This window comes from Arabidopsis thaliana, chromosome 3 (assembly GCF_000001735.4).
Source record: "Arabidopsis thaliana chromosome 3, partial sequence".
In the NCBI taxonomy this organism is placed as follows: domain Eukaryota; kingdom Viridiplantae; phylum Streptophyta; class Magnoliopsida; order Brassicales; family Brassicaceae; genus Arabidopsis; species Arabidopsis thaliana.
Genome location: NC_003074.8, coordinates 11,608,177 through 11,633,817, shown reverse-complemented (window position 1 = coordinate 11,633,817; position 25,641 = coordinate 11,608,177). Strand labels below are relative to the sequence as shown.

General features: G+C 33.1%; 1 protein-coding gene and 5 pseudogenes across 6 annotated transcripts; 3 read left to right on the top strand and 3 right to left on the bottom strand.

Annotated features, from left to right (window-relative positions):
• Positions 1-3,138: 3,138 nt before the first annotated feature.
• On the bottom strand, positions 3,139-6,593 carry AT3G29773 (annotated as a pseudogene). Its single transcript has one exon.
• A 6,005-nt stretch (positions 6,594-12,598) lies between these two features.
• AT3G29772 lies at positions 12,599-13,820 on the bottom strand (annotated as a pseudogene; the record flags this gene model as incomplete). Its single annotated transcript has 1 exon — positions 12,599-13,820.
• Positions 13,821-14,512: 692 nt separating this feature from the next.
• Positions 14,513-15,397, bottom strand: AT3G29771 (annotated as a pseudogene; the record flags this gene model as incomplete). Its single annotated transcript has 1 exon — positions 14,513-15,397.
• Positions 15,398-21,131: 5,734 nt separating this feature from the next.
• AT3G29785 (Pol-like polyprotein/retrotransposon) lies at positions 21,132-21,461 on the top strand (the record flags this gene model as incomplete). The annotated part of the gene is made up of 1 exon (NM_148768.1): positions 21,132-21,461. One exon carries the CDS (start codon positions 21,132-21,134, stop codon positions 21,459-21,461), a length of 330 nt encoding a protein of 109 aa, NP_683610.1.
• A 780-nt stretch (positions 21,462-22,241) lies between these two features.
• On the top strand, positions 22,242-22,571 carry AT3G29789 (annotated as a pseudogene). The gene has a single exon.
• A 505-nt stretch (positions 22,572-23,076) lies between these two features.
• AT3G29768 lies at positions 23,077-25,618 on the top strand (annotated as a pseudogene; the record flags this gene model as incomplete). Its single annotated transcript has 1 exon — positions 23,077-25,618.
• Positions 25,619-25,641: the final 23 nt, after the last annotated feature.

The following is a 25,641-nucleotide window of genomic DNA, read 5'->3' as shown; positions in this document are numbered from 1 at the left end:
GGACAAGACTAATATCGCATGAAACACACTCTTTATATGAAAATAATCTTTTATAACATAGAAATTTCGTACACCAAGTATCCAAAACGTTTTAACAATGGCGCCACGAGCATATACGCTCAAATCAAATCAAGAATCAAAACCATTAAGTTTTGCAAAAAGCAACAAAACTCTATACCGGCTTTCCTACGTCCTGAGCATCCCTCTAATGGTTTCCATTAAGGTTTCCTGCAAAACAAAATGGAATCATAAGTAATCTAAAATTACTTAGTGAGCACGGTTTACCTGCAACAGATATTAGTTCCCCATCTCGAAACACGCAACAGAGAATAGCAACAAAAGGTAGATTGCAAAAGCATCTACCAAAAACATGCACATGCAATTAAGACTCCAGTTTTATTAAGTTTTCTTTTCTAAAATATGGCCCAATATGCTTCCTTCAAACACCCCCACACCAAAAACACACACTCCCGGGATCTCCCGCTTTACAACCACAAAGGCATGTAACTGGAGCATCCCTACCAAAATGCTACACCGTCGTGTAGACAACTCGATCAGGGTAGCTAGCCCCGTCTCTCCGAGCCCTTCGCACTACATGGCGATAGAGTAACAACGTTAACAAGATCCCACGATAGCACGGTTCACTACGAAGGTCAGACATACCACGATCTTAATACGCTTATGGTCTCTGCCTCCTACCACGAGCACCACGCATCAAGACCAAACATTTCAAGATATTATGAGACATATGGTTAACCAAACACATAGAATCATCAATATCTCAACATAACCTCCCAACCATAAGCCTTAAACATAAGAATCTAAAAGATCTCATATGCGGCTTAGTACCATCATTCACACCATTAATCATTACTCATACAATTCATGAAATAAATCAATGAATGCTAGAGTATATGATCATGCAACCAAACAAGCAATCAATTACCCAAATAAACACCAAACCTATCATGTGCCATATCACACGCTTCGAGACTCACAGAGATTCGACTGAAGGTTTACGGTTAGTTTCAACGGTTCTCGGACATCTCACGACTTCTCCACAACATTTGAATCTTGATCTAGCTTCTTTCTAGTTAACCTCCTTCATTCTTGACTTTTAACACAAATCGGCAAATCAAATCTCTTGACAGGATTCTTGATTATACTCAAAAGGATTCTCATATGATCGCCACGGATTTCTCGGTCGCGGACAAGGATATCTCATCCACGAATAGGTTCTCTTGATCACGGACATGATTTCTACCATGTCGATCCCAATACATACCTTGTAATTCGGGTTTCACCTTAACGCAGACATGAAATCCCGAGCATCATTCCTTGTGCTTCTCTTGATGTGAAAACTCGAGCAAGTCCTCTCCTTGGGCTAGATACTTTAAAAACAGATCCAAAAGCACCTGTTTTACCTGCAAATCACTCAATATGCAAATATGCTATGCAATGCAATGCAAAGCATGAAAAGTGAAGAAAAAAAACTATGAATGCATGAAAAGTGTCATGAAACTAAGCTAAATGCATGTAAAACAAGTATATAAGCGTTTTCTTATTAGTACAGAGAACAATTTATTTTGACAAACCTCATGGTGTTGCTTTGTGTGATTATCATATGCATATTTGTAAGTTTGAACTAAACCTTCACAGAAAACCACAACTACAAACAAACAACAAAGAAGTTGTGTATATAGAAACAAACAATAAAGGATCGTTGTGTAAATAGAAATATTCGTAAACTAGTGTAAGTTGTTTAAAAATGAATATCAACTAAAAGAATATATATTAGTAAGACTCTACCATAATTTGTGTTGTTTCCGTGAGTTTCCCAAGCCACGCATACAGCTCCTACGGTTTGACGCTGTTTCTGAAGCAAATAGTCTTAAAAGTTTTGAAAATCAAGTAGTATTGGAGTTGTAATGATTAATTACTCCCAATTTTAAATTGAAACATACCTTGAACTCATGTGATAATGCTTTGAATCTCTAGAAGTAATTGAGGATGAAACTTCATACCAGTGATATGACTTATTTCAAGCTCTTCCATAACGTCCTTATGATGTAAAGGTTGCAAGATCGGCCAGATTTCTCTCAGAATCTAGACTAACACAACACAGAAAAAAAACACTACACATACAATGCAATAGTTAGGACAAAACACACTGTTGCTGTAGGAAAATAATAACAAAAATCTAAAAGTACTCACGCCTGAACGGTGTTCACCATTACGTGTCCCTCAAGGTAATTCCTTATGAGTAACATGGTTTCGTCATGCCTCGTCCTCCTACTTGCTTCGTCCATGACTAGCAAGAGCTCTTTCTCTCCACTAAGAAATTCTGGAAACAAGACCCAGGTAAGAAATAGAGCATGTATGTACTAAAGAGCATGACTTTATTATCCACATGACCAACCAAAAATACCCAAAACCCAAAACTCAGAGTTACGAAAAAGAAAACAAAGAAATCCTTAAGAAATCTAGGTAAGGCCGACGACTAGTTTTCAAATGTAACCAAATAGATTTTGTTTTGTCATACCCATGACAAAAAATACAAGATTTGTGTTCAAATCAAAGATTCTACAAAACCCTATTATCGCTGAAATCAGAGATTTTTATTATGAGACAAAGAAAATCGAAAAATTCAAAAATGAGTTTACATCACAAAAGCAGATAAAATCGGTAAGAAGCAGAGAACACAAAGTCGGCAATAGTTACTTTCGACTTAGGGTTTAGACAAGAGTCCTTTGAGCTACTTCTTAGTTCTTATCCTTCTTCTCCTTTTTTTTTTCTTTCTTTTCTTGCTTTTTCCAAACTCATTGTCAACTTGTATCTTTTACTCGTATATTATACGTTATTGACTCCAAATGGAGAAAGCGTACCGGACAGAGCGGATCAAGCGGAACAAAATCGGATAAAGCGGTTCTAGCTGAACAAGTACGGATCAAGCAGTTCTAGCGGTTCAAAATAAATTTTGAATGGTGAAAATGAATTAAATATTACGGATTTTATTATATAATATTAAATTATGCTTTTATTTATAAATATAGTAAATATATTATTTATAGTGATAATTATCAAAATATTTAATATTTTAATTCAAATACAAAAATAAATAAATAATATCTAGTATTTTGATTTTCCCATAACATATCTACAATAATTTTCCCTCATATTTGGCTTTTTATCGCTATTAACTATCTCTGCAGTTTCGATGTTCCCTAAGCCAGTTTCAAAATTTGTGTCCGTAATCTCTGTTTCTCCCATTACTTCTCCAAAATCTTTATATGAAAATTTTGAAATTATGATAAAATTATGTAGTCCCATTGTAGCCATTACTACTCTCTTTTGCACAAGAGTAGTATATCTAGTAATTCACAAAGAATCCTTCATTTTTTTCTTCCAAATTCCAAATGACCTCTCAATAATAAAACGTAAAGATGCATGACATCGATTAAATAGTTTCTGCTTATTCCTAGGAGGAGGAGCATTTTCAAATTGTGCCATATGATAATGAATAACTCTGTTTCGTGAAGAATTATATAGAATCAACTAGATAATATATTTCTGTTGGAAGCAAAAGAAATTCAGAATCTCTGTCTTGTGCGATTGTGAGAACTGCTGTATCATGATAAGATCTTGGTACTCAATTCCAAACATATGTGAACAACATATTCAAATCACATATTGCCATGACGTTGAATGATGTTCTACCATGTCGATCCCAATATATTCCTTGTAACTCGGGTTTCACCTTAACGCAGACATGAACTCCATCATTTGCTCCAATAAATCCATTAAAATATGGCTCATATCTTCGAGCTACTTGCAATTGTTCATGAATTCGGTATAGTTCTTGTCTTGTTGGAGTCTTGATATAATCACAAGTAAGTAACTCAGTCGCTGTAAGGACCTCAAAAAATTTCTCCTTCACTGTCTCTTGATTTTGTCCAAATAGCAATCCAACATCTCTTTGAACTTCATTGTGACCACATGTCCGTAGAAACATTGTCACACTCTCTTTAATGCTTACATTCGATGTTGGTTGCAACCCATAATTTATTTGAAGTGTTTCACATAATGTTCCGAAACAACAAAGAGACATTTGTAATAATTGTAGACAAGCATCATCATCTTCTTGCAGACGACACCAAATATTGTGCTATCCCAAACCACCATTTGTTTGGATTGGTGCTCTTTGAAAATATTGATTGTAGTAACTCAATGTTGGTTGAATTATTAACTCTTCAAATTGCTCGTTTTCCAAATTCTACAGCTCAATTATTTCCTCGTAGCTTAGAAATTGGACTCCTCGTGCACGCAACTGACATATACGAAAAATCTATAATTTTATAAACATAAATTAAAGAAACATTGATTAGAATGAAACTAAATAGTGAATATTGTATTATACGTAAAAGTCATTAGAAAAATACAAAATTATGACTTATAATAAAACACATGCCTACTAAATTAATCTTCATCTTCCGAAACATTTTGATGAGTTTTATTTAAATTAGGTCCCCGCTTCCTTCCCTAAATATTGAATAATCCCCTTGCTCTTCGTTTTCGTGGTATTTGCTATGTTGAAGAATTAGGAACTGGTGTTTCTTCAGAATTTTTGTCTTGAAGATTTGGTGTGGTTTCATCTTGACTTCCTAGGGAAAACCCACGTTGAAAATTTGCCGGATGAGCCCATTGTGAAGAATTCGGTGAAGAGCCCCATTGTGAAACATTTGATTATGAGTCCCATTGTTGATCACTATTCCACTGTGGAGCAACTGGTGGTGAGTTCCATTGTGGAACATTTGATGGTGAACTCCAGTTTGGATCATTTGATGATAAACCCCATTGTGTCCCACTTGGAGGTGTACCCCATTTTGGTGCATGTTGTTTTGTTCTCCATTCTAAAATATTTGGTGATGACCCCCATTGCGGAACATTTGATGGTGAACTCCATCGCGGAGCAGTTGATGATGAACCCCACTGCGGACCATTTGATGGTGATCTTCAGTTTGGACTATTTGACGATGAACCCCAACTATGAGCATTTGGTTGTGTGCCCCATTGTTGAACACTTGGTTATGAACTCCATTGTGGTCCATTTGAAAGATTACCCCATTGTGGTGCACTTGGTGGAGTACCCCATTGTGGAGCATTTGGTGGTGTACCCCATGAATTACCATCACAATAAGGACTCTTGTAAGGAAAACCACCAGACATTGAACTGCCATAAGGAAAACAAGCAGAACTTGGAGTCCCAAAATGATGACCCGTGTTTAAGCGCTTTCCGACAGGTTCATCATCACATGTATATCCTCATAGAACTTGTAAAAATTGTATTTTATCTTCATAGGATTTGTTAGCTCTAGTAATAAAATATTTACGCCAAAATTCGTCTTCTCTAAATTCCTTAATGCATGACCAATAAAATTTTGTGTTGGTTGGAAAATCCATTTCTTCAAAAATCTTCACAGCTAGATCACACTCATCGAAATCATCTTGGTCGAACGGAGTTGGGCGTAAACTTTGGTGTTGAAACTCACGAAAACTATTCATCGTATCTGTTAGCGTTCTCTCAAAAGATTACTTTCTTTGAATTCCTCGTGAACCACTTGCAATAGTGAGTGACACGTGAATTTTCCACAAATCTTTGTAAAGTGCTTCCACGTCTTCCACGACCTCGTTGTTCAACTCCTGAAGTAGAAATCTGGATTGGATCAACTGATGGAGAATTTTGGCGAGTATATTTGTTGATGAACTCATTTGTAGGACGTGTTTCATCATCAATATTAACGAGATAAACCTCTTCGCTTTCTTGTGTCACTTGAACATAACTTTCAGGCATTTCATCACAATATGTTTCTAAGTATGTATTATCTTGGTTATTAGTTGTGCTTTCGTTCAGAATCTCTTTTCTACGCTGGTTTACTGAGTAATATGATTGGGGTTTGACATTATATAATCTGAAATAATGTTGCATCACATCCCAGAGTTGTGGCGGTTCTTGTTGAAATTAAAGTATAATTTTACATACCTGATATTGAAAAAAATGAAATAAATTTTTAGAACATAAAATTTAGTAATCATATTAGGTAATGAGAAATATTCTAAATACTTACTTCTTGCTCTTTCCACCATGAATTACTAGCAGTTATCTGATGTGTGACAAGATCAGCCGTGATACCTGTGTTATCCATGAGTTATACATACTTCTTGTACTTTTTTTTCAACTGGTTAAGCTTTTCTTTGAAGAACCGATAGTTTATATTGAGATTGAACTTCTCATTAAATTTTTCAACCAAAAACTCTTTACCAAGGGGTATAGGGTCTTTTAAATGGTAGTTATTCATGGCAATTGCTTTTATCATATAACTCAAGAAATATTCTTTCTCGGCTAAGGTTCCATTTGAAATTGTCTTCGCTCTACAAGTGTTTTAAAAAGAATAAATATATTTTACAGTAAACTATAATTGCAAAAAAATTTAGAAAAACAAAAAGGAGATATTTACCCGTGTTGATGTTTCAGTATAAACATTTGTATCAGCTTCTCCGGTGTTATTTGTGTTTTGTCGGCGATTAGACGTCATATCTACAATATTAAAAATTTGTAATTAACATGTTCAAGTAGGTATGAAACAAAAGCAAATGTTATGTTAACATCAATTATTTCATTATATCTACATTTTGCTTTTAAATAATCTACTATTTTAAATTTATTATAATTATGATTTAGAACTAAATACTAATAATAACATGCATTAATCTTATGTATATATAATATGCGCAATTATAATTATTTTTGATGCAACTTAAAAAACAAATTACACCATATAAAAGTTATTTTTATTTTAAAAATATATGTAATTATGTATATATTCCTTTTGATACTATTTATTTTTTAATTAAAAATGAAATTTTAATAGTGATTTTTTTGTTACATCAAAAAAAGATAAAAATTACTAAATTTCTACTTTATAGACAGCTAACAAAAAAAAATATAAAAACAATTGGTAAAATACATCAAGTTATTGTTTTATTTCATGGAAATTTTACATTTATAAATCAAAATTGTAATAGTTCATAAATTGTACTTATAACTAAATATTTTTGTATTTCAATAATTTTATACAAAAGTTTGAAGCTATAAAGAAATTAATCAATAAAATTACTCTATTTTTAATTAATTGATATGTATAAAATTATAATCAAATATTTTTAACACATACATATATTATATATAAAATAAAAACATACCTTGATTTCAAAAGTAAATATGACCTTCTTTCTTTTGTTGTGTGTAAGAGATTTTAGTTTTTTGGTAAGTAATAGAGAGGTTTTTTTTTGGTGTGTGTAGAAGTGTTTCTCTTCAATTTATTATATAGTCATACATGATATTAAAAGTAAATATAAAATTATTTCATGAATTGTGTGTTGCATTATATAGATGATCCACCCCATTTTTGTTGTGTGGTTCATCCACTTTTTTTACTAAAAGGGTATCAATAGATGGCGTTTAAAAAATATATTACACTTAATATGGAGGGACCATAATTAATTTTCCCATTTAGGATTTGTGTTAATTATATACAAGAAAACAGAGCATCTCCATGTGGATCATATTTTTTTTTATCCTTTAGTGATAAAAAGTGGGTGATCCATAAAGCAGTCCATGCTCTCAATTTATGAGCGTTCTACCTACAAAACACACATTTCAAAAAGTAATTATTTTTAAAAAAATAAAAATTATTATTGCAGAAGTAAAAAAATGAGTATTTTTGTGAATTCTTTTAGATATAATACTCATGTGTAGAAGAGAGTGGTAATGGCTACAATGGAACTACATAATTTTATAAGGATTTCAAATTTTTCAGATGGTGATTTTGGAAGTAATGGAAGTGACGGAGGTTATATACACAAATTGTGAAACCAATATAGGGGATATGGAAGCTTTAGAGACAGTTGATGATGATGTTATGGGAAATATGAGAGAAAATATTGTAGATATGTTATGGGAAAATCAAAATAATACATTTTAATCTATTTTTAATGTTGTATTTGAAATAGTTTTTTTCAATGTTTTAATAATTATCAAAATAAATATATGTACTTTATTTATATTTAATTTATAATTAAATATTATATAATATGATCAGCAATATTTGATCCGCTTTCACCATTCAAATATTTATTTGGGACCGCTAAATCTGTTTGATCTGCAGTTATTCTACTAGATCCGCTTGATTCACTTAATCCGGTTTTGTTCAGCTTGATACGCTTTCTCCCTTCAGAGACAAAGACAAAAAAAAAACACATACTATAACGTTTCTCCCACAAATGCATAAACTCAAATAATGAAAAGTTGAATGGAAACATTAAACAGATAAATTTGGAAAGTGTGCCATATACCTTTTATCTGCTTTTTATCCATCACTCATTCATGACCATTGTTTTTGGGATACACACACCTCCAAATTATTTGTATTTAGAAAATATTGAAAAAAGTGTTACTTTTAACACAGTTTTCGTGGCTGCTATAATTTCACGTGTTATTTTCTATATACTTAATTAAGATAATGAAGGAGTAATACAGAGTCAGACCCTAATTTAGCAGCAGTCTACAAAACATATATCGATTAGATTAAGATAATGAAGCAGTAACGCAGAACCATGCCCTAATTAAGCAGCAGATAATGAATACGACTTCCGCATGTTAGTTAGTCATGACCGTTAGATTAATGTTCAAATTGTCCATGTTTGTTGGTGTGGTATATATGGTACATATAATATACTAACCAATGACACATACATATCACACAACACGACTCTAATTTAGAAGAGATCGATGGGTTCGACACGGTGGTCCAATCAACAAAGAGTCAAAGGAGTAAGTTAAGTACGATGTGGGTGGGGACCTAAGTGAGCTAAAAGACCTTGACATGCAGGCTAGATATTCTTTGTTATCGCACGAGTACGTTACATATACTACCTTGGTTAATTTTTATTTTATTTCAATGATCTTTTACACAAGAAGACTTTTGTTTTCTTCGGATTGTATATTTTCAACATACACATCATTGGGCTTTGAAAAAACGGTTGCTTAAATATCATCATCGTACTCAAACTTTAATTGTTTCTCGCCGACGATCAAAATTTTGCCAGTCTTGGGTCCTTGCTCCCTACTTCCAATCTCTCTTCTCGTTCATTACACTTTATTACTAGTCTTGATCATCTTCTCTTCTACTTTTGTTTTTCTTATTACTTATTACACTATATATGATCATTTTATTTACATTTCAAACTCATGCAAAGTTGTACCTTATTTCTTTTGGAATCACGACTTAGCTTTTGCCTCTGTTATTTTCTTTCACTTTTTAATACAGAAGTAATTGAGAAGAAAAACACAAGGATGGATCATGGATGCATGGAGCCAAGTCAACAAGACCGGCGGAATCGGCTTCTAATTTTTAGAATATAATTTTTGCAAACTTTTCACAAGTGGCGGGACAATACCGTACCAGCGGTCTGCCTATACCAAAGCTTAAACGCCAATAAAAGTGAAGAAACCGGCGGTCCAAAACCGACAGTTTAGCTATTATGAAACTCGTCTGTCGGTAAAAATGAAATAATTGGCGGTGCGACCACCATTGGTCCAGCTCTCACGTTGCTCGAACGCCAGAAACCTACCAAGGTTATAAGAAGAATTCTTTTTGGTCTCATTGTTTGTCTAGTCACGTAGAACAACATTCAACAGTCAACACAACGGTCAATGGGTCAATAGAATTTTAAAATTTCTCATACACAATCGAACAACATCAGTTGTTAAACTTTACTTTCATGAAGAAAAAAAAAACCAGTTTATTACAAACAAGGTGAATCAAAAGAGAGTGTGATGGATCGATTTATTTACTGAAGCAACACAATTTTTGGCGTGGTTTCAGCTAAACAAGAAGCCTCCAAGTAAAAAAGTCTGTCCTAATGCAAAAAAACAACAACCAAAGGAGGCCCCAGATCCAACAAAGCTTCTATCAGAAGAAAATCCAAATATGTGATGTGTGTTTTATTTCGCCTCATGATTTTTTTCTGAAAGACCACACGACTACTGCAAGTGCACAACAAATCGGAGTAGTATTTAAGGATCGAATCTATATGGAGTGTAGCTGCAAGGTAGAATTTAAGTTAGATGACCTGGCCAAGACAAACAAAAGAGGGGGTTTGGTGAATTGAATGCTAATAACTAAAGAGTGGGATGCATGTAAAAGAAAGTAATGAAGAAGGCAATGAAAGTAAACAATGAAAATGAAAGAGCGGGTGTAAAGCAATATGGGGAAGGTGTTAGGTTCTTCTAGGGTTTCTCCGGGTATCAGGGTTCTACAATAAAGGATTAGAATCAAGATCAAGTGATAACATGATTATGTTTGTTTATTTCCAAGTTCTCGGACATACGAAACTCATTCAAGTTCGGCTAACCCCATGGTGTATGGGTCAAGAGCCAACTAATCTCTTTATGTACCGTTGCTCAACTAACCCTATGGTGTATAGGCCGAGAGCAGGCAACAACGCATAGATTGACGCATTAAGTTCAAGTTCGATTCTAGTCCATAATGTCCTATAACTCAACTATCGCATTTTATAACACAATATTCATTCCTGAGCTATGTTCAAGCAAGTTATACAAGATTTTGCCAAGCATAAAACGCATTAGGTGGCGTGTCGGACATACATGCATTAAGATCAAACTCAACTAGAAAGTACAGTTTAAACGATCAAACAAAATCATAGAAACTGCCAATCTAAACCAGATCATAGAAACTGCCAATCTAAACAAGATCTAACATCCCCATGAATCCCCTTTGAAACCCCATCAAACCTAATTAGAAATCTACTCACACATACTCAAAGACAATAAATAACACTACTCACACATCCCCACCAATTTCTTGGGCTAGAGTATGCAAATCTCTGGATTTAGTTGTTTCCGACATTTCCTCAAAACACCTTTTGGTTGTGGAAAGTCTCAGATTAACTTCCAATTGATCCAGAAAGGAAATAACACTAAGAACTCCTAATCCATAAGGGAGTCATGCATATAAACACTTAGCTAGCTAAAAGAACAGAGGAATCCACCTAAACCTAACCCATTATCAAGAACTCTGAATAACACTACTCAAGAACACTCAAGAATATCATAGATCTAAACCCATCAAAATTAGAAAACCCTGAAATCATTATAAACTTAGTTTGTGATAGATATAAGCAAGATAAACAACTATGCATAAGAAATCAAACTCAAATTCTTTAACATTCAACAGGAAAATAGATTACAAACTCAGAATACACTATTATCCACCAGACTAAAGAAAAAGATATTTTGGGCAAAAACATAAAAGTCCTATTTGTAGTAAATCCTAGGATACCCTAAAAAGGAAAATGACAAAATAACTAAGGCGGCGCAGCACAACTCGACCTCAAGCCAAGTAGAAATCCCGAATGGAAGCACTCGACTTCTTCTCGAGTTGGTTTGCTCGAGCAGCTTCAGTTCTTCAGATGGCACCTCTTCTGCTTGGTACTTGATCAGCAGGTCGAGCAGAAATCGTGAGCATGATTCCTTGTGCTTCTCTTGATGTGCAAACTCGAGCAAGTCCTCTCCTTGTGTTACAAACTTCCAAAACAGGTCCAAAAGCACATGTTTTAGCTTCAAATCACTTAATATGCAAATATGTTATGCAATGCGATGCAAAACATGAAAAATGAAGAAAAAAGACTATGAATGCATAAAAAGAGTCATGAAACTAAGCTAAAGGCATGGAAAACAAAGGCTTAAAAGTAGTAAAATTAAGTGTTATCAATAATATCTCACAAATTTGCGATAGAATTGCGAAGCATCTGCTGCAAATGTTATGTCCTTAGCAAAATCTTCACAAATTTGCGAGGGAGTATGTCCTCGCAAATCTGTCGCAAATTTTCGAGGGATTTACTAGATATTTGTTGTAAAATTAACATTTGTCGGACATTCATCGCAAATTTGCAACGATTTTGCGAAGACAATATTCATAGCAAATTTTGTACGGATATGTGATGAAATTGCGAGAACCATCGCAAATATATTGTAAATTGAGAAAATAAAGTTCAAAGAATTACTTATAAAATTTAATCAAATTTTTTTTTTGATACATTTGAGTACTCTCAAGGTTCATAGAGTATTTTCCATCACCGAACTCTTTGAATTCATCAAATTTTCACATATTCGTTGGATTCATCTAAGGTACATTAGAGCATGTCTAACGTTGGGTTCTTAATTTTGTGTTCTTAAGTATTGATTTAATATGAAAATTGAATAAGATAGACTTAAGAGATGGTGTAATGAATATAAATTTTTTGTGTGTCCAATGGTAGGTTCTTAGTTGGGTTTTTTTTTAAAAAATATTTTTTTTTTAAATATTTATAAATTTAGAAGACTTAATAATTATTCCAAATGATAAATTAGAAACATACATAACATACAATTTATAACATACATGACATAAAACTTAATAGTTTAAACTTGATTGTTCCCAAATTCTGTTCATATATGCTCAACCAAATTATATTTTAATTGTTGATGCCTAACTTGATCATGAATTCGAGTTCGAGTGGCCATCATATTCCCAATATCTGAAGGTATATCTGTAGAATAAGTGAAATCCACTTGTAAACTTCTAGCAGATTTCGCTTGTATGGATTCGCATATATTAGGATATATCAAAATGAGTATATCCATCTCGTTCGTCTTCAACTATCACATTGTGAAGTATTATACAAGCTCTCATAATATTTCCTATATTTACCTTATCCCAAATAAGAGCTGGATTTTTGACAATTGCAAATCGAGCTTGCAAAACTCCAAAAGCTCGTTCCACATCTTTACGGTAAACTTTTTGTATGGTTGCAAATAAAAATGCTTTCGGACTTTATGGAAGTGAAATAGATTGGATAAATGTAGTCCATTTAGGATAAATTCCATCAGTGAGATAGTAACCCAAATGATATTCGGTCCCGTTGACTAAATAATTTACTTTTGAAGCTCGACCTTGTAAGATATCATCAAAAACTAGAGAGCGATCAAGAAAGTTTATATCGTTTAAAGTACGTGGAGGTCTGAAAAAAGCGTGCCATATCCTAAGATCTTGGAAAGCAACAACCTCTAAAATGGTCCTTGGTTTGCCAGAGTCACGTGTATATTGCCCTTTCCAAGAGGTGAGAAAATTCTTCCACTCCTAATGCATACAATCGATGTTTCCCATCATCCCAAGAAGTCCGCGAATCTCTCCAAGAATGAGTAGGCGATGAAGATCTTGTGTAGTGGGTTTTCTTAGGTACTCATCTCCAAACAAATTATTGCTTCAACAGAATGTTTCATGCACTTCATCGAAGTGCTTTCACCAGTCTAGAGGTATTCGTTAGTCGCACAACCATATGCGAGCATACGAATTGCTGTTGTACACTTCACCGAGCCTTCCGGTAGCATCTCTTCTCTGTTGAAAGAGTTGAATTTCATTCGAGAGTTGATCAACAATACACATGAACAAGAGTTTATTCATTCTAAAACGGCGTCAGAATAGATTAGGAGAGAAAGCTGGATTTTCTCTGAAATAATCATTCCACAACTGGATGTGTCCATGTTCACTATCACTTTTGAAACAAGCTCTTTTCGTAGGTTTGGTTTCTCTTTGACGTTCCCCATAAGAGTAAAAATTATTTTCAAATTCTTGCTCGGAAATATTTTCAAATTCTTAGTCAAACGCTTCGTCAAATTTATCACGCGAGGAGGATGCCATTTTCTTAGGTTAAAATATGGGTTTTTGGATTAAGTAGAAAATATGGATTTTTGGATTAATATAGAAAGAGAAGATGAGTTTGTGAATTTTGTTTTGTATTTGTTTGAGAGAGTTAGTTTGTGAAAGAAGAGAGAAATGAGTTTGTGAAATTAAAGAAAAAGAGTTGTGCAATAGAGAGAATGAGTTTTGTAGTCCAATATGTGGTGTAATTTATAGTCCAAGTAAAGCATACAAATATGTGGTGTACATACAAAGCATACAAATATGTGGTGTACAAACAAAGCATAAAAATATGTGGTATCATTGACATTGTCCCTAAACTTGGTATCCTTTAACCATGTGATCATGTCTCCATGTGATTGATTGCTATCCTTGTCATTGTTCCTCAACTTGGTATCCTTGTCATTGTTCCTCAACTTGATATCTTGTCATTGTTCCTACACAAAGCAACAAATAATGCATAAAGAGTGTTAACTAGCCCGAATATAATTCAACTTGCAAAAATAAAGCTTGCTCGACCTTGCGGACTAAACATGAACCAAACATACACCAACACAAAGCACTTGATTAAACTGAAACACAGAGCACTTGATTAAACTGAAACACAAAACAACAAGAAGACTTATAACACAAAGCATAAACTGAAACACAAATACATGAAAGACTTAAACTGAAACGCAAAGATATCGAGTAAAATACATGTTTTTAATTAGCTTGTTCTTTAGTTCTGTTTTCACTTCACTAAGAGTGTCAGATCTTACAACTAAACTATCAAGCAGTTTCCCACATAATTTGCATCCTCTACAGCCCATTTCCTTATTCTTCCACATTTGTTGAATCTCCAGCCATGCTCCTTTTTCCTTTACCTTTGGCAGCCTTAATACCCGGGGGACGAGCTTGGGAAGCTTCAACTACAGGAGTAGAGCTTGGAATAGCTACAGGAGGACCACCGCTAACCTTTCTTCTTTTGTTGAGTAAATTCCCTTTGGTTGGAAGAGAGGCACACCACTTCTCATCATGCCTTAAGTCCTCCAACAATGCTCCATGCTAAACTTTTCATTCTAATCTTGCTCGTAAATTTTATGAGCTAACCTCATCAAATCATTCTCATTCATTACACGTGCCATCTGAGATGTTACAGCTGCATGGGATCCCACAAACATGCATGTAAATTTACTGATCTTCGACAACCTTTATTTACAATGACTGGCGGGTCGATTGTTGAGAGTGCCAACAGAGGGACTTGATGCAATGTAAGAAGCAATGCGTTTCCAGAATGCATTTGCTCGTTGCTCATTACTAATAACAACATCCTTGCTTGTGTTTAGCCATGCATAGATTAGTAAAACATCGTATTTAGATGCCCACTTGGTCCTCATTCTTGGTATGCGGTATGTGTTTGTGGTTTCACCATACAATGCTGCTTCACACCATTTGGTACTGAAGACAAGGGCGGCAGATTTACCAAGTCCAAGACTTGGTGAAACACTATCAGCCACATTGACAGAGGTTTATTGTTGAGTTGTTAATAGATCCATGAAGCCGAACGTGTTAGCATAAGGATTCATTAAGGATGAAGAAAGAGTTACAGTGACTTTTAAAGGAGGATGTGGGAAAATAAAGAAGAGAAAAGTGTGGCTTAAGCTGCGATTATACTTGGGATGTATAGAAGGTTAGGTTTAAGTCTTTGATTGTTTTAAGTTATAGTTGTTGTTACTTGAGTAAGCATTCAATGTAAAAACATATTTCTTTACCTAATGAAAAGCAAAGAAGCTTTGATCACATTGACATTAAGAATGATGTCAATGTAAGTTAAGTCATACATATTCTAATCAATCAACCTCTAAACAAACAATCAGCTAACAATTGAATACACACAAACATTTATCACAAAACAGACACACTACAATCAATACAAGTCAAGTCTTACCTAATCTAAAATACAAAAGTCAACTATGTCAATGTGATGCATTACCTTACTTCAAAGGTTTATATATAGCAAATTCCATCTCAATTTGTTGAATATTTTTCCTCCATAGATACCTCAAAAGAAAATACAAAAAATTTCATCAAATTTAATCGGAAAAATCCAAAATATTTCACAATTAAGACACAACACAACATCACAATTAAGACATTGCGAGGATTTGCGAGGGATTAGCTAGAAATCCTTCAATCGCAAAATGCATTATTTCTTATAGTGACTATGTTACTAATGTACATTTTCTTCTAGTATCACACCCAAGAAGGTACTTACTAATATTGTATATTGAGACAGTTAGTAATGAGATTTACCTAGAATGACTCAAAACTTAGCCAAAATAACTAAACTGGTCCTAGATTTACCTAGTAGACTCTCAGTAGGATTCAAACCCATATAGTTTTGAACATCTGTCAGAGAAAAAAGAACGAATGGCTCTTGTAGGATTCCCAAAAAATGCTTCGCTTTTTTGCTAAAGCAGTTTATTTTTCATTCGCTTCTCACATTCTGTGAATAGTCAAGGTATTGAAGAATAGGCAGAAAAGGTATTTTCGGAATCGTCTCATTTTATATGTCTTCTTTCCATTTGAATAAAGAGAGATAAAATTGTGTTTTACGATCTTCATCTCCTTTTTGCAAAGATTTTTCAAAGCTTCTTCATGATCATAATTTGAGTTTATCGAAATTGGAATGGATCTTCTAAGTTGTTTATTTATTTATTTAATTACATAGATCCACAAGTGAACAGAGGTAAAAATGGTGGGAATACGATTTTTAGGATTTTGAAAAGCTATAAAAATTGTGCGGTAAAAACTCAACCAAATAATGATGTCTAGCTATGAAATCTAACTAACTAAATATTATGCGTTAAAAACTCAACCAATCAGTTTAGAACACTCATAAACATAAAATTGATCTACAGAGAAATGTCTCTAGTGCCATAATTAAATTGCTATCAAAATTTTACTTATTCATTCCAAAAATTTAAATTTTGTAATTTTGTTTTATACATTTTTTTTTCTTCTTTGTTTGTTTTTGAATTTTTTAAAATACATTTTAGTGGATTTATCATAAGGGGTCTCGAAGTAAACATTTAGTGATATAAAATATACAGAAAAAGATCAACCAGAAATAAAAGTTTAAAAGATCGGATAAAACTAAATTGGTGAAAATGAAAAGATATTTCATCAATAACTAAAGAAAATAACTATTTAAAAACATGAAAACAAATGACAGAAAAAAGTTTTGAGGAATATGTCGGAAAAAAGGAGTATGGAATTATGCATCAAACTACTTTCATGAAAGTTAATGGAGATATTCTTAACTAATTACTCCAACAACCTTCGATTCTTTTAACAAATTGCAGCTTTTTGAAATCATGTCTGAAAATGTTGAAGATTTGTTTTTGTTAACCAGAAGCATAGTCTTTTTAACACGTGCAAACGATGAAGTATCACAACCATGTTAATTTTACTTTGAATAATAAATAAATAAAATACAAAAATTGTCAAGAAAAAACCGCTTTGTTATTGTTCTTAACAACAAAACTTTCATGGCGTCTTTTTAAGTGTGACCGTAAGTTTTTTACTTTAAAAAATTTGCATGCATAAATTTTAGTATTAAAATGACTGATTTACTTTATAAAACAATCATATGATATTGGCTTTAAGAAAAAAGAGATAACAAGACTTATCTAAAAATGAAATTGAGCCAATATCATCAAGTAATATCATACTTAAATTTATATAAAAAAAAGAAGTTAAAGTCTTAGATAGCCTCTAAAGAACCTTACTCACTAATTTTAAAAAATAAATTTCCTTGAACAATTTCAATTCTCATATATCTAAAACGAATCATTTTTTTTTTTGATCTTCATCTTCTTCTCTGGATTTTTTCTATAGAATGAAGTTGGAACAGAGAAAATAAACTTTTTTATTAATTCTATTGAGATGATGAAGTAAGGGTCGTAGCATAATTTTAAAAATTTATTTCATTTTAAAGATACATAACTATGTAAGAAAATAATCAAACATTGAAAATAGAGAATGGAGATGGATCTTTTTAATTTGACTAGGTGAGTGCCCGTGCTATGCGCGAGATTTTATTGTTGAGTTTCTTAAAATTATTTTGTTATATATTTATTTTGTTATCCTTTTTAAAATGTTCTTTGATAAATGAGATTGTATATGAAGGATGAGAACTATATACTATTTAATAAGCACTATATAATGTTCGTTAATTTGTATCTTTACGTAAAAGCTTTGAGTATGGTGAATGTTGGGTTCCCGTTTTTTTATATATGAGGTTATTAAACTGTAATAATGTCTAATATGTAATGATAATGTTTTAGTATTGTTTAGATAACACTAATTTGTTTTAATGGTAAGTAATTTAGATGGTGACCAAACCGCACGGTGCAGTACTGTTTAAATAGTAACAAAAAGATTTACATATATATGTATATGTATATATTTTCGTTACTATTTGAACCGCACCGCACTTGATCCACAGTTGAACCGCTCATCTTCTTTTGGACTCTAATTTGTAAGTGTATTATATATTTTTTGTTTGGTATTGGTAAATGTACATATATATTGCGTGTTTATTTTTCTGATTGTTATAATTTTTCTTTTTGTTTTTTCATTTGTGTATTATGTGTGTCAAATGACTTCATATTGTCGAATAAAGTTTTTCATTTTCGTATCAATGTATTACTTATGTTGTAATCCTAATTGTTTAACTTTAACGAACCTATGATTAGTTATAAATCAAGTTTAATAGTTGTTTTTTTTATAAATCAAATTGAGTTATAAATCAAGTTTTATAAATCAAATTGAAAATTGTTTCTAGTTGTTTCATTATTTTCAAAAATCTTTTGGCAAGAAATATCAATTTTTTATTTATTTTTTAAAATATAAGGAATGTAATAAAATGTGTTTTTTCCATTAGCATTTGTTTTATACAGAGTTGTAAAAGACTATAGAAGAGCACCATTTTAGCTTACTCATACATATTTTTATAAATTTGATTTTGTTTTTAACATTTGTTTTGTTGTCCTCTTTTGTTATTTTTGAAAATTTTATTTAAAAATATCTATTGTTTTGTAAATGTTTGCTACTTAATTTGTTCATATTTTGATTTCTTGCCTCATATATAATGTTTGATTGATGGATGCTTAACAATATTAACAATACGTTGAAATTAATATATGCGTAGATAGGTAATATAAGAGTTGAATTTTATTTAAATTAAAAAATTGTGCAACAACAATAGAAACATGAAAGCAAAAACAATTACATAATGTAATTTGTTTTGAAGCTTAGTGATAGTTCACCGCCTGAAACATTAATGGTGGAATTCTTAAAACTCATTCCAACTCTCTAGATAATGTGTTGAAAGTTATATCATAAAGATATACTTAAACATTTGTTTGTAGATAAAACACGTTTCATATGTGTTGCTCAAATATCTTGGATGGCACACGCGTGGGGGTTATATGTTGCGAAATGATATGATATAGCAATTTTTTCTCGCCACTCTAATCCCATGTAATGATGTTTTGATTTTTTTTCCAACATGTTTCAGCCATGGTGGTGTCTTCAGCCTCTTGAAGGTGGCTCAGATAGACCTTCCCCTCTTCAGTTCTGCCTCTACATAATAATAGCATGGCATACATGAAGGAAGCTTCTTTTTGGCCTACATCAATTGATTTACCAATATGGTGGAGACCAAAGTCAGAATGATCAAGGATAAAATAGCGTATTATACCTTTTTTGTAGTGAAAATTTGGGTTGTTGTTGTCAAGATATTTCTTCATAATAAGAAAGTGTTTGCATGCCGAAAACGATTTATCCACCAACAAAGCAAGATTAAGAGTTTTGAGCACGCATTTGTTATTTGCTGATGCACCTAGTTCTTTGCATATAACAATGCAATTATGAAAATCTTCATAACGATCATATTTTGCAAAAAAGTAACCCATTAATTGTATTATTGTAATAAAATAATCAAAAACTTGTTGAACGTATTGTGCGGTGGGGTTAGCATGGAGTCGATATTTCACCATTAGATCAGTGTAGTTCTCGACAGCAAGCAACGAGTTCCTTTGAAGCATACGCAGTTTCAAATTTTTGAAAACTTGGACATCATCAGTTGAGTTACGAGTTCCTTGCAATTTCTAACATCGGCACGAGTTTTTGGTCTACGTTTCCAATTTTTTTTTAAGAACATCTCAAGAGAGTTCATCAAGCGGTGTTGAACTTTTTGGTCCAAGAGGTTTGGATGATGTTGAGTTACAGTGGATGCTCTTAGTCTCACATACATTTTGTTATGTTTCTTTATTACAAAAAAAATAATAGATATTAGAGTTTAGAATATAAATATGAATGGAAACTTTGGTAGGTGTATAATTCATATAAAAAAATGATGGATGGAAAATAATGATGAGAATGACGTGTTTGCTCTATTACTCCTACGTAGAAGCTTTGAGTGTGGTGAATGTTGGATTCCCGTTATAATATACATATGAGGGCATTAAATTGTAATGATGTCTAACATGTAATGGTTAATCTTAGTGAAACCTTACTTTAAATGGGTGAAAAATAAAGTTTATCTATCGGGTGATAGAAAATATATGAATTTCAATATTTTATTTGACCTCAAATATGTATAAACGATAATATGTTTTAAGAAAATATGTGTTAAAGATATTCAATTTGGTCACCCTGTTAAATGATTATGTATATAATAGCATATAAATCGGTTTTAAATATCGAATAGGAAAAAAGATAACCAAGAATTGACAACGAACTACGAGAACTAGATATATTGCATGCCTACATATACCAACTATATGATGATATGTGGTCAACATCACGAACATCTTTTTCCGGAATACCAATCGTCAAAATCCGGTGTTGACCATCCTTAACCGGCATTGACCAACAAAAATATTCAAAAAATAATATGAATGTATGATGTCTGGAAAATGTTCTAGTAAGAGTATTTTGGGTATTTTCAGCGTATGTGTGTTTACCCTAGGTTTTTCATTTATAATGTAATTGTAGCAGTCGTCTCTATTGATAATCAAAGTAGAGAGTTAAAGCTAGAGATTGAGATAACTTGTAGCTCCTGAATTTCTTTGATCTTAGTGAAATCCGCATTGGAAGAGAAGTGAACATAGTTCTTTTGAGTGAACCACTAGAAATCTTGTATATACTTTATTTTTTGCTTTAGTTTCGTGTTTAAGGAGGAATTAGATCCATAATTCCTAACAAGTGGTATCAAAGCACATGGTACTGTTGTAGCTTAAGAAACGTTGGGAAGCAAAGATGGTTCAACACATGAACGACAAGGTCGATGGTACTAGTTATTCGTTTTGTAGGATGAAAATTGAAGATTATCTGTATGGTAAAAAGTTGCATCAACCGCTGGGAAAGAAGGTAGAGACGATGAGTCAGGATGACTGGAATATTCTTTATAGACAAGTTTTGGATGTTATTAGGTTAACAATATCGAAGAATATCGCGCACAATGTCGCGAAAGAGAAGTCTCCAGACGGGTTGATGAAAGTTCTCTCGGATATATATAAGAAACCTTCTACCAACAATACGGTAATTTCTCATGAAGAAACAATTTCAATTGAAGATGGAAGATGGTAGTCATGTTGCATAGACATGAACAAAATATAACCGTAACTGTATTTCGGAGCGTAACCGGACCGTTTATTAACCGTAACCCCACTGTAACCGTAGAAAACGGTTAATAATCATAACCGTGAAAATAGATGAACTACGGTTAAAAAGATATACTAACCGTAACTGTATCAAAACCGTTGGTTAACTATATAGTTAAAACCTTAAAAATATAGTTGTAACTGTGTATAATTCTACAAAGATAAACTTTTCATTTCACGATTTACCTATTGAATTAAGTTAGTGTTTTTATTTTTGTACTTCATAAAAGTTTTCAAATTAAAAATTTGTCAGCAACACTAAAATATGAATAAATCCGTACAATTAATAGCTTTGGTAATAGTGGTTAGGACGGCTGCGATTCTCATTTTGATTCTTTTTTAGCATTCTCTTTTGTGATGATAATAATATTCTTAAATTTGTAATTGTGTATTTTCAGCGTATGTGTGTTTACCCTAGGTTTCATTTATAATGTAATTGTAGCAGTCGTCTCTATTGATAATCAAAGCATAGAGTTAAAGCTAGAGATTGAGATAACTTGTAGCTCCTGAATTTCTTTGATCTTAGTGAAATCCGCATTGGAAGAGAAGTGAACATAGTTCTTTTGAGTGAACCACTATAAATTTTGTATATACTTTATTTTTTGCTTTAGTTTCGTGTTTGAGGAGGAATTAGATTCATAATTCCTAACAAGTGATATCAAAGCACATGGTAGTGTTGTAGTTCAAGAAACGATGGGAAGCAAAGATGGTTCAACACATGAAGGACAAGTTCGATGGTACTAGTTATTCGTTTTGCAGGATGCAAATTGAAGATTATATATATGGTAAAAAGTTGCATTAACCGCTGGGAAAGAAGGTAGAGACGATGAGTCAGGATGACTGGAATATTCTTGATAGACAAGTTTTGGATGTTATTAGGTTAACAATATCGAAGAATATCGCGCATAATGTCGCGAAAGAGAAGTCTCCAGACGGGTTGATGAAAGTTCTCTCCAATATATATAAGAAACATTCTACCAACGATACGGTAATTTCTCATGAAGAAACAATTTCAATTGAAGATGGAAGATGGTAGCCTGTTGCATAGCCATGACCAAAATATAACCGTAACTGTATTTTAGACTGTAACCGGACCGTTATTAACCGTATCCCCACCGTAACCGTAGAAAACGGTTAATAACCGTAACCGTTAACCATAAAAATAGATCAACTACGGTTAAAAAAATATACTAACTGTAACTGTTAATTAACCGTAACCGTATCAAAATCGTTGGTTAACCATATAGTTAAAACCTTAAAAATATAGTTGTAATTGTGTATAATTCTAAATATAATTATTTCACTAAAATAGTATTTAAAATCGTTTAATGTGCCCACTAGTACGATCTAAGCCACTCCACTGCTCAATATCCATAAATCAAATCATAAGTAGTTCATATAATTATTATTGATACTCTTAAAATTGTTTCTTAATGCTCACAAGTCACAATATCTTCTCTTTGGTATTGTTTTCGTTTGGAAGTTGTAATACATATTGTTATTAACTCAATCATTATAATTATGACTTTTAATTTATTTATTCGTTGGTTTATTTAAGAAAAATAGATAACTGATTCATTATAGATATTTGAAGCACATAATCATGTAAAATAAATATTATTTGATATATCACTATTTATTTTATTATAAAGAATAAAAAATATAATATTTTGACTATTTCATAATTATCATATAATTGTAACTTTATTTAACCATAACCGTATTAAACTGTAACCGTACTTAACCGTAACCGTTTTAACCATATATATAACGGTTAAGATTAAGGTTAAAGCAAATTTATAACCGTAACTGGTGTTTAATAAACCGTTACCGTAATAACCGTAACCGTGGTCATGCCTACTTGTAGCGCACATGAATGCTTTCAACATAATTGTCAACCAACTATATTTGGTTGAAATAGAGTTTGATGATGAGATGCATGCTTTGATTTTGATAGGATCTCTACCGAATAGTTTGGAGACCATGAGGGCAACAATTAGTAATTTTGTTGGTAATGCGAAGCTCAAATTTGTTGATGTTCGAGATTAAATTTTTCAGAGGAAGTTCAAAGGATATATACATATATGAGAAGCTGACGAGTTCTATTTTCAAAGTTGAGAACATAGGCGTAAGTCAAGACACAGGAAACCGAACAGTCAAGCAGTGTACATGGTCAACCTAAGACAAGAAAGCTTGCTGGGTGCACGAATTGTTGCAAGAAAGGCCATATTAAAAAGAATTGTTGGGCTTTACAGAAGAAGGAAGACAATAGAAGAGCTGGAGCTAATGCAGCAATGGTTGATGCATTTGTAGGGTCTGTAGATTCTCCAAGAGAGAGTGAGTCTCACATAGTGGATGTTGACACCACATAATCATCGTTCTGGTCCCCTGATAGTCAGATTGATTCTTGGGTTCTTGATTCAATAGCCTCATTCCACACGACTGCACACCCGAGAATAATGAAACCTATGTTAGTGAGCATTATGAGAAGGTGTATCTAGTAGATGGAATACCTTTGGACATTGTTGGTGTTGGAGACATCAACTTGAAGTTGTTAGAGGGACGTGTGTGGAAAATAACAAAGGTGAGACATGTTCCAAAATTGATGAAAAATCTGATTTTTGTAGGACAACTTAATGATATAGGACATGATGTCAATTTTGGCGGTGGAGATTGGAGAGTGACTAAGGGTTCTATGGTGGTTTCAAAAGTTCTTAAAAAGGTATTCTTATATGACTACAACCTATGAAGACACAATTGTTGTGTTCAAGAATGCAAAGAAGACTAAGTTGTGGCAGATTGGGGAATATGAGCGACAAAGGTATGAAGCTCATGATAGCGAATGGTACACTTCCAGATTTGAAGATGGCGAATCACCATATGTGTGAAAGCTACATCCTTGGAAAGCATAAACCGTTTGTTTCCCAATTGATGGCAAGAAGATAAAATTTGAGAATCACGAGTTGGTACACAGTGATGTGTAGGGAAAAGAAAAGCTGGTATGCAAGTTGCAAAAGAGTTTTTATGGGCTGAAATAAGCTCCAAGGCAGAGGTATAAGAAATTTGATAGCTTTATGAGTTCTTGAGGTGTCAGGCAGACCATTGTTGTTATTTCAAGAGGCTGAAGGAGTCCTACTTGATATTGCTTTTATATGTGGATGACATGCTGATAGCAACTCTCTTAGAAGAGTTTGCGATGAAAGATCTGGGAGAAGCTAAACAAATTATTGGGATGAGAATTAGTAGAAGCAAGGAGGGTCTTTTGTTGTCACAAGAGGAGTATGTGAAGAAAATCCTCAAGAGGTTTAATATGGATGATGCGAAGTTGGCTAGTACTCCCTTGGCGAGTCATTTTTAGTTATCTAAGGATAAACGAGATGGGATATATGATATGGTTCCATATGCTTCTGTTATATGCAAACTTATGTACGAGATGGTTTGTACAAAACCAGACGTTGCACATGTAGTGGGAGTTGTTAGCAGGTTTATGAGCAATATGGGCAGAGAGCATTGTGATGATGTTAAGTGGATTCCAAGGCATATAAAAGGGAATTTGAGTTCTGTGTTGTATTTCAAGAAGTAATAACATTCGAGTTTTGAGAAGGGATTCTAAGGATATGTTGATTCTGACAATGGGGTGACATTGATAGTTCGAAGAGTACATCCGCGTATGTTTACATTTTTGGTGATGCTTCAACAAGTTGGTGTTCTAAGTTGTGGAAGATCGTTGCTCTATCTAGCTGTGAAGTTGAGTATGTTGTTGTAACAGAAGCAACAAAGAGTTGATGTGGTTACAATCATTTATGTTAGAGTTGGATCAAAACCATGAGGGAAGTGTGTTATATTGTGATAACAAGAGTGCCATAGATTTGGCAAAGAACCCGGTTTACCATTCTCGAATGAAGCACATAAAGAAGAAGTATCAATTCAATAAGATCAATGTTGGAGATGGAGTGATGGTGCTTGAGAAGATCCCTAGAGTTGAGAATCTGACAGACATGTTGACAAAGGTCGTGTTGTATGATAAGCTGAGGTTAAATACAACCTAGGTCGGTCTTATAAACTGCAGATAGAAGACGATGTTGTAGATGGAGACAAAGATTGTG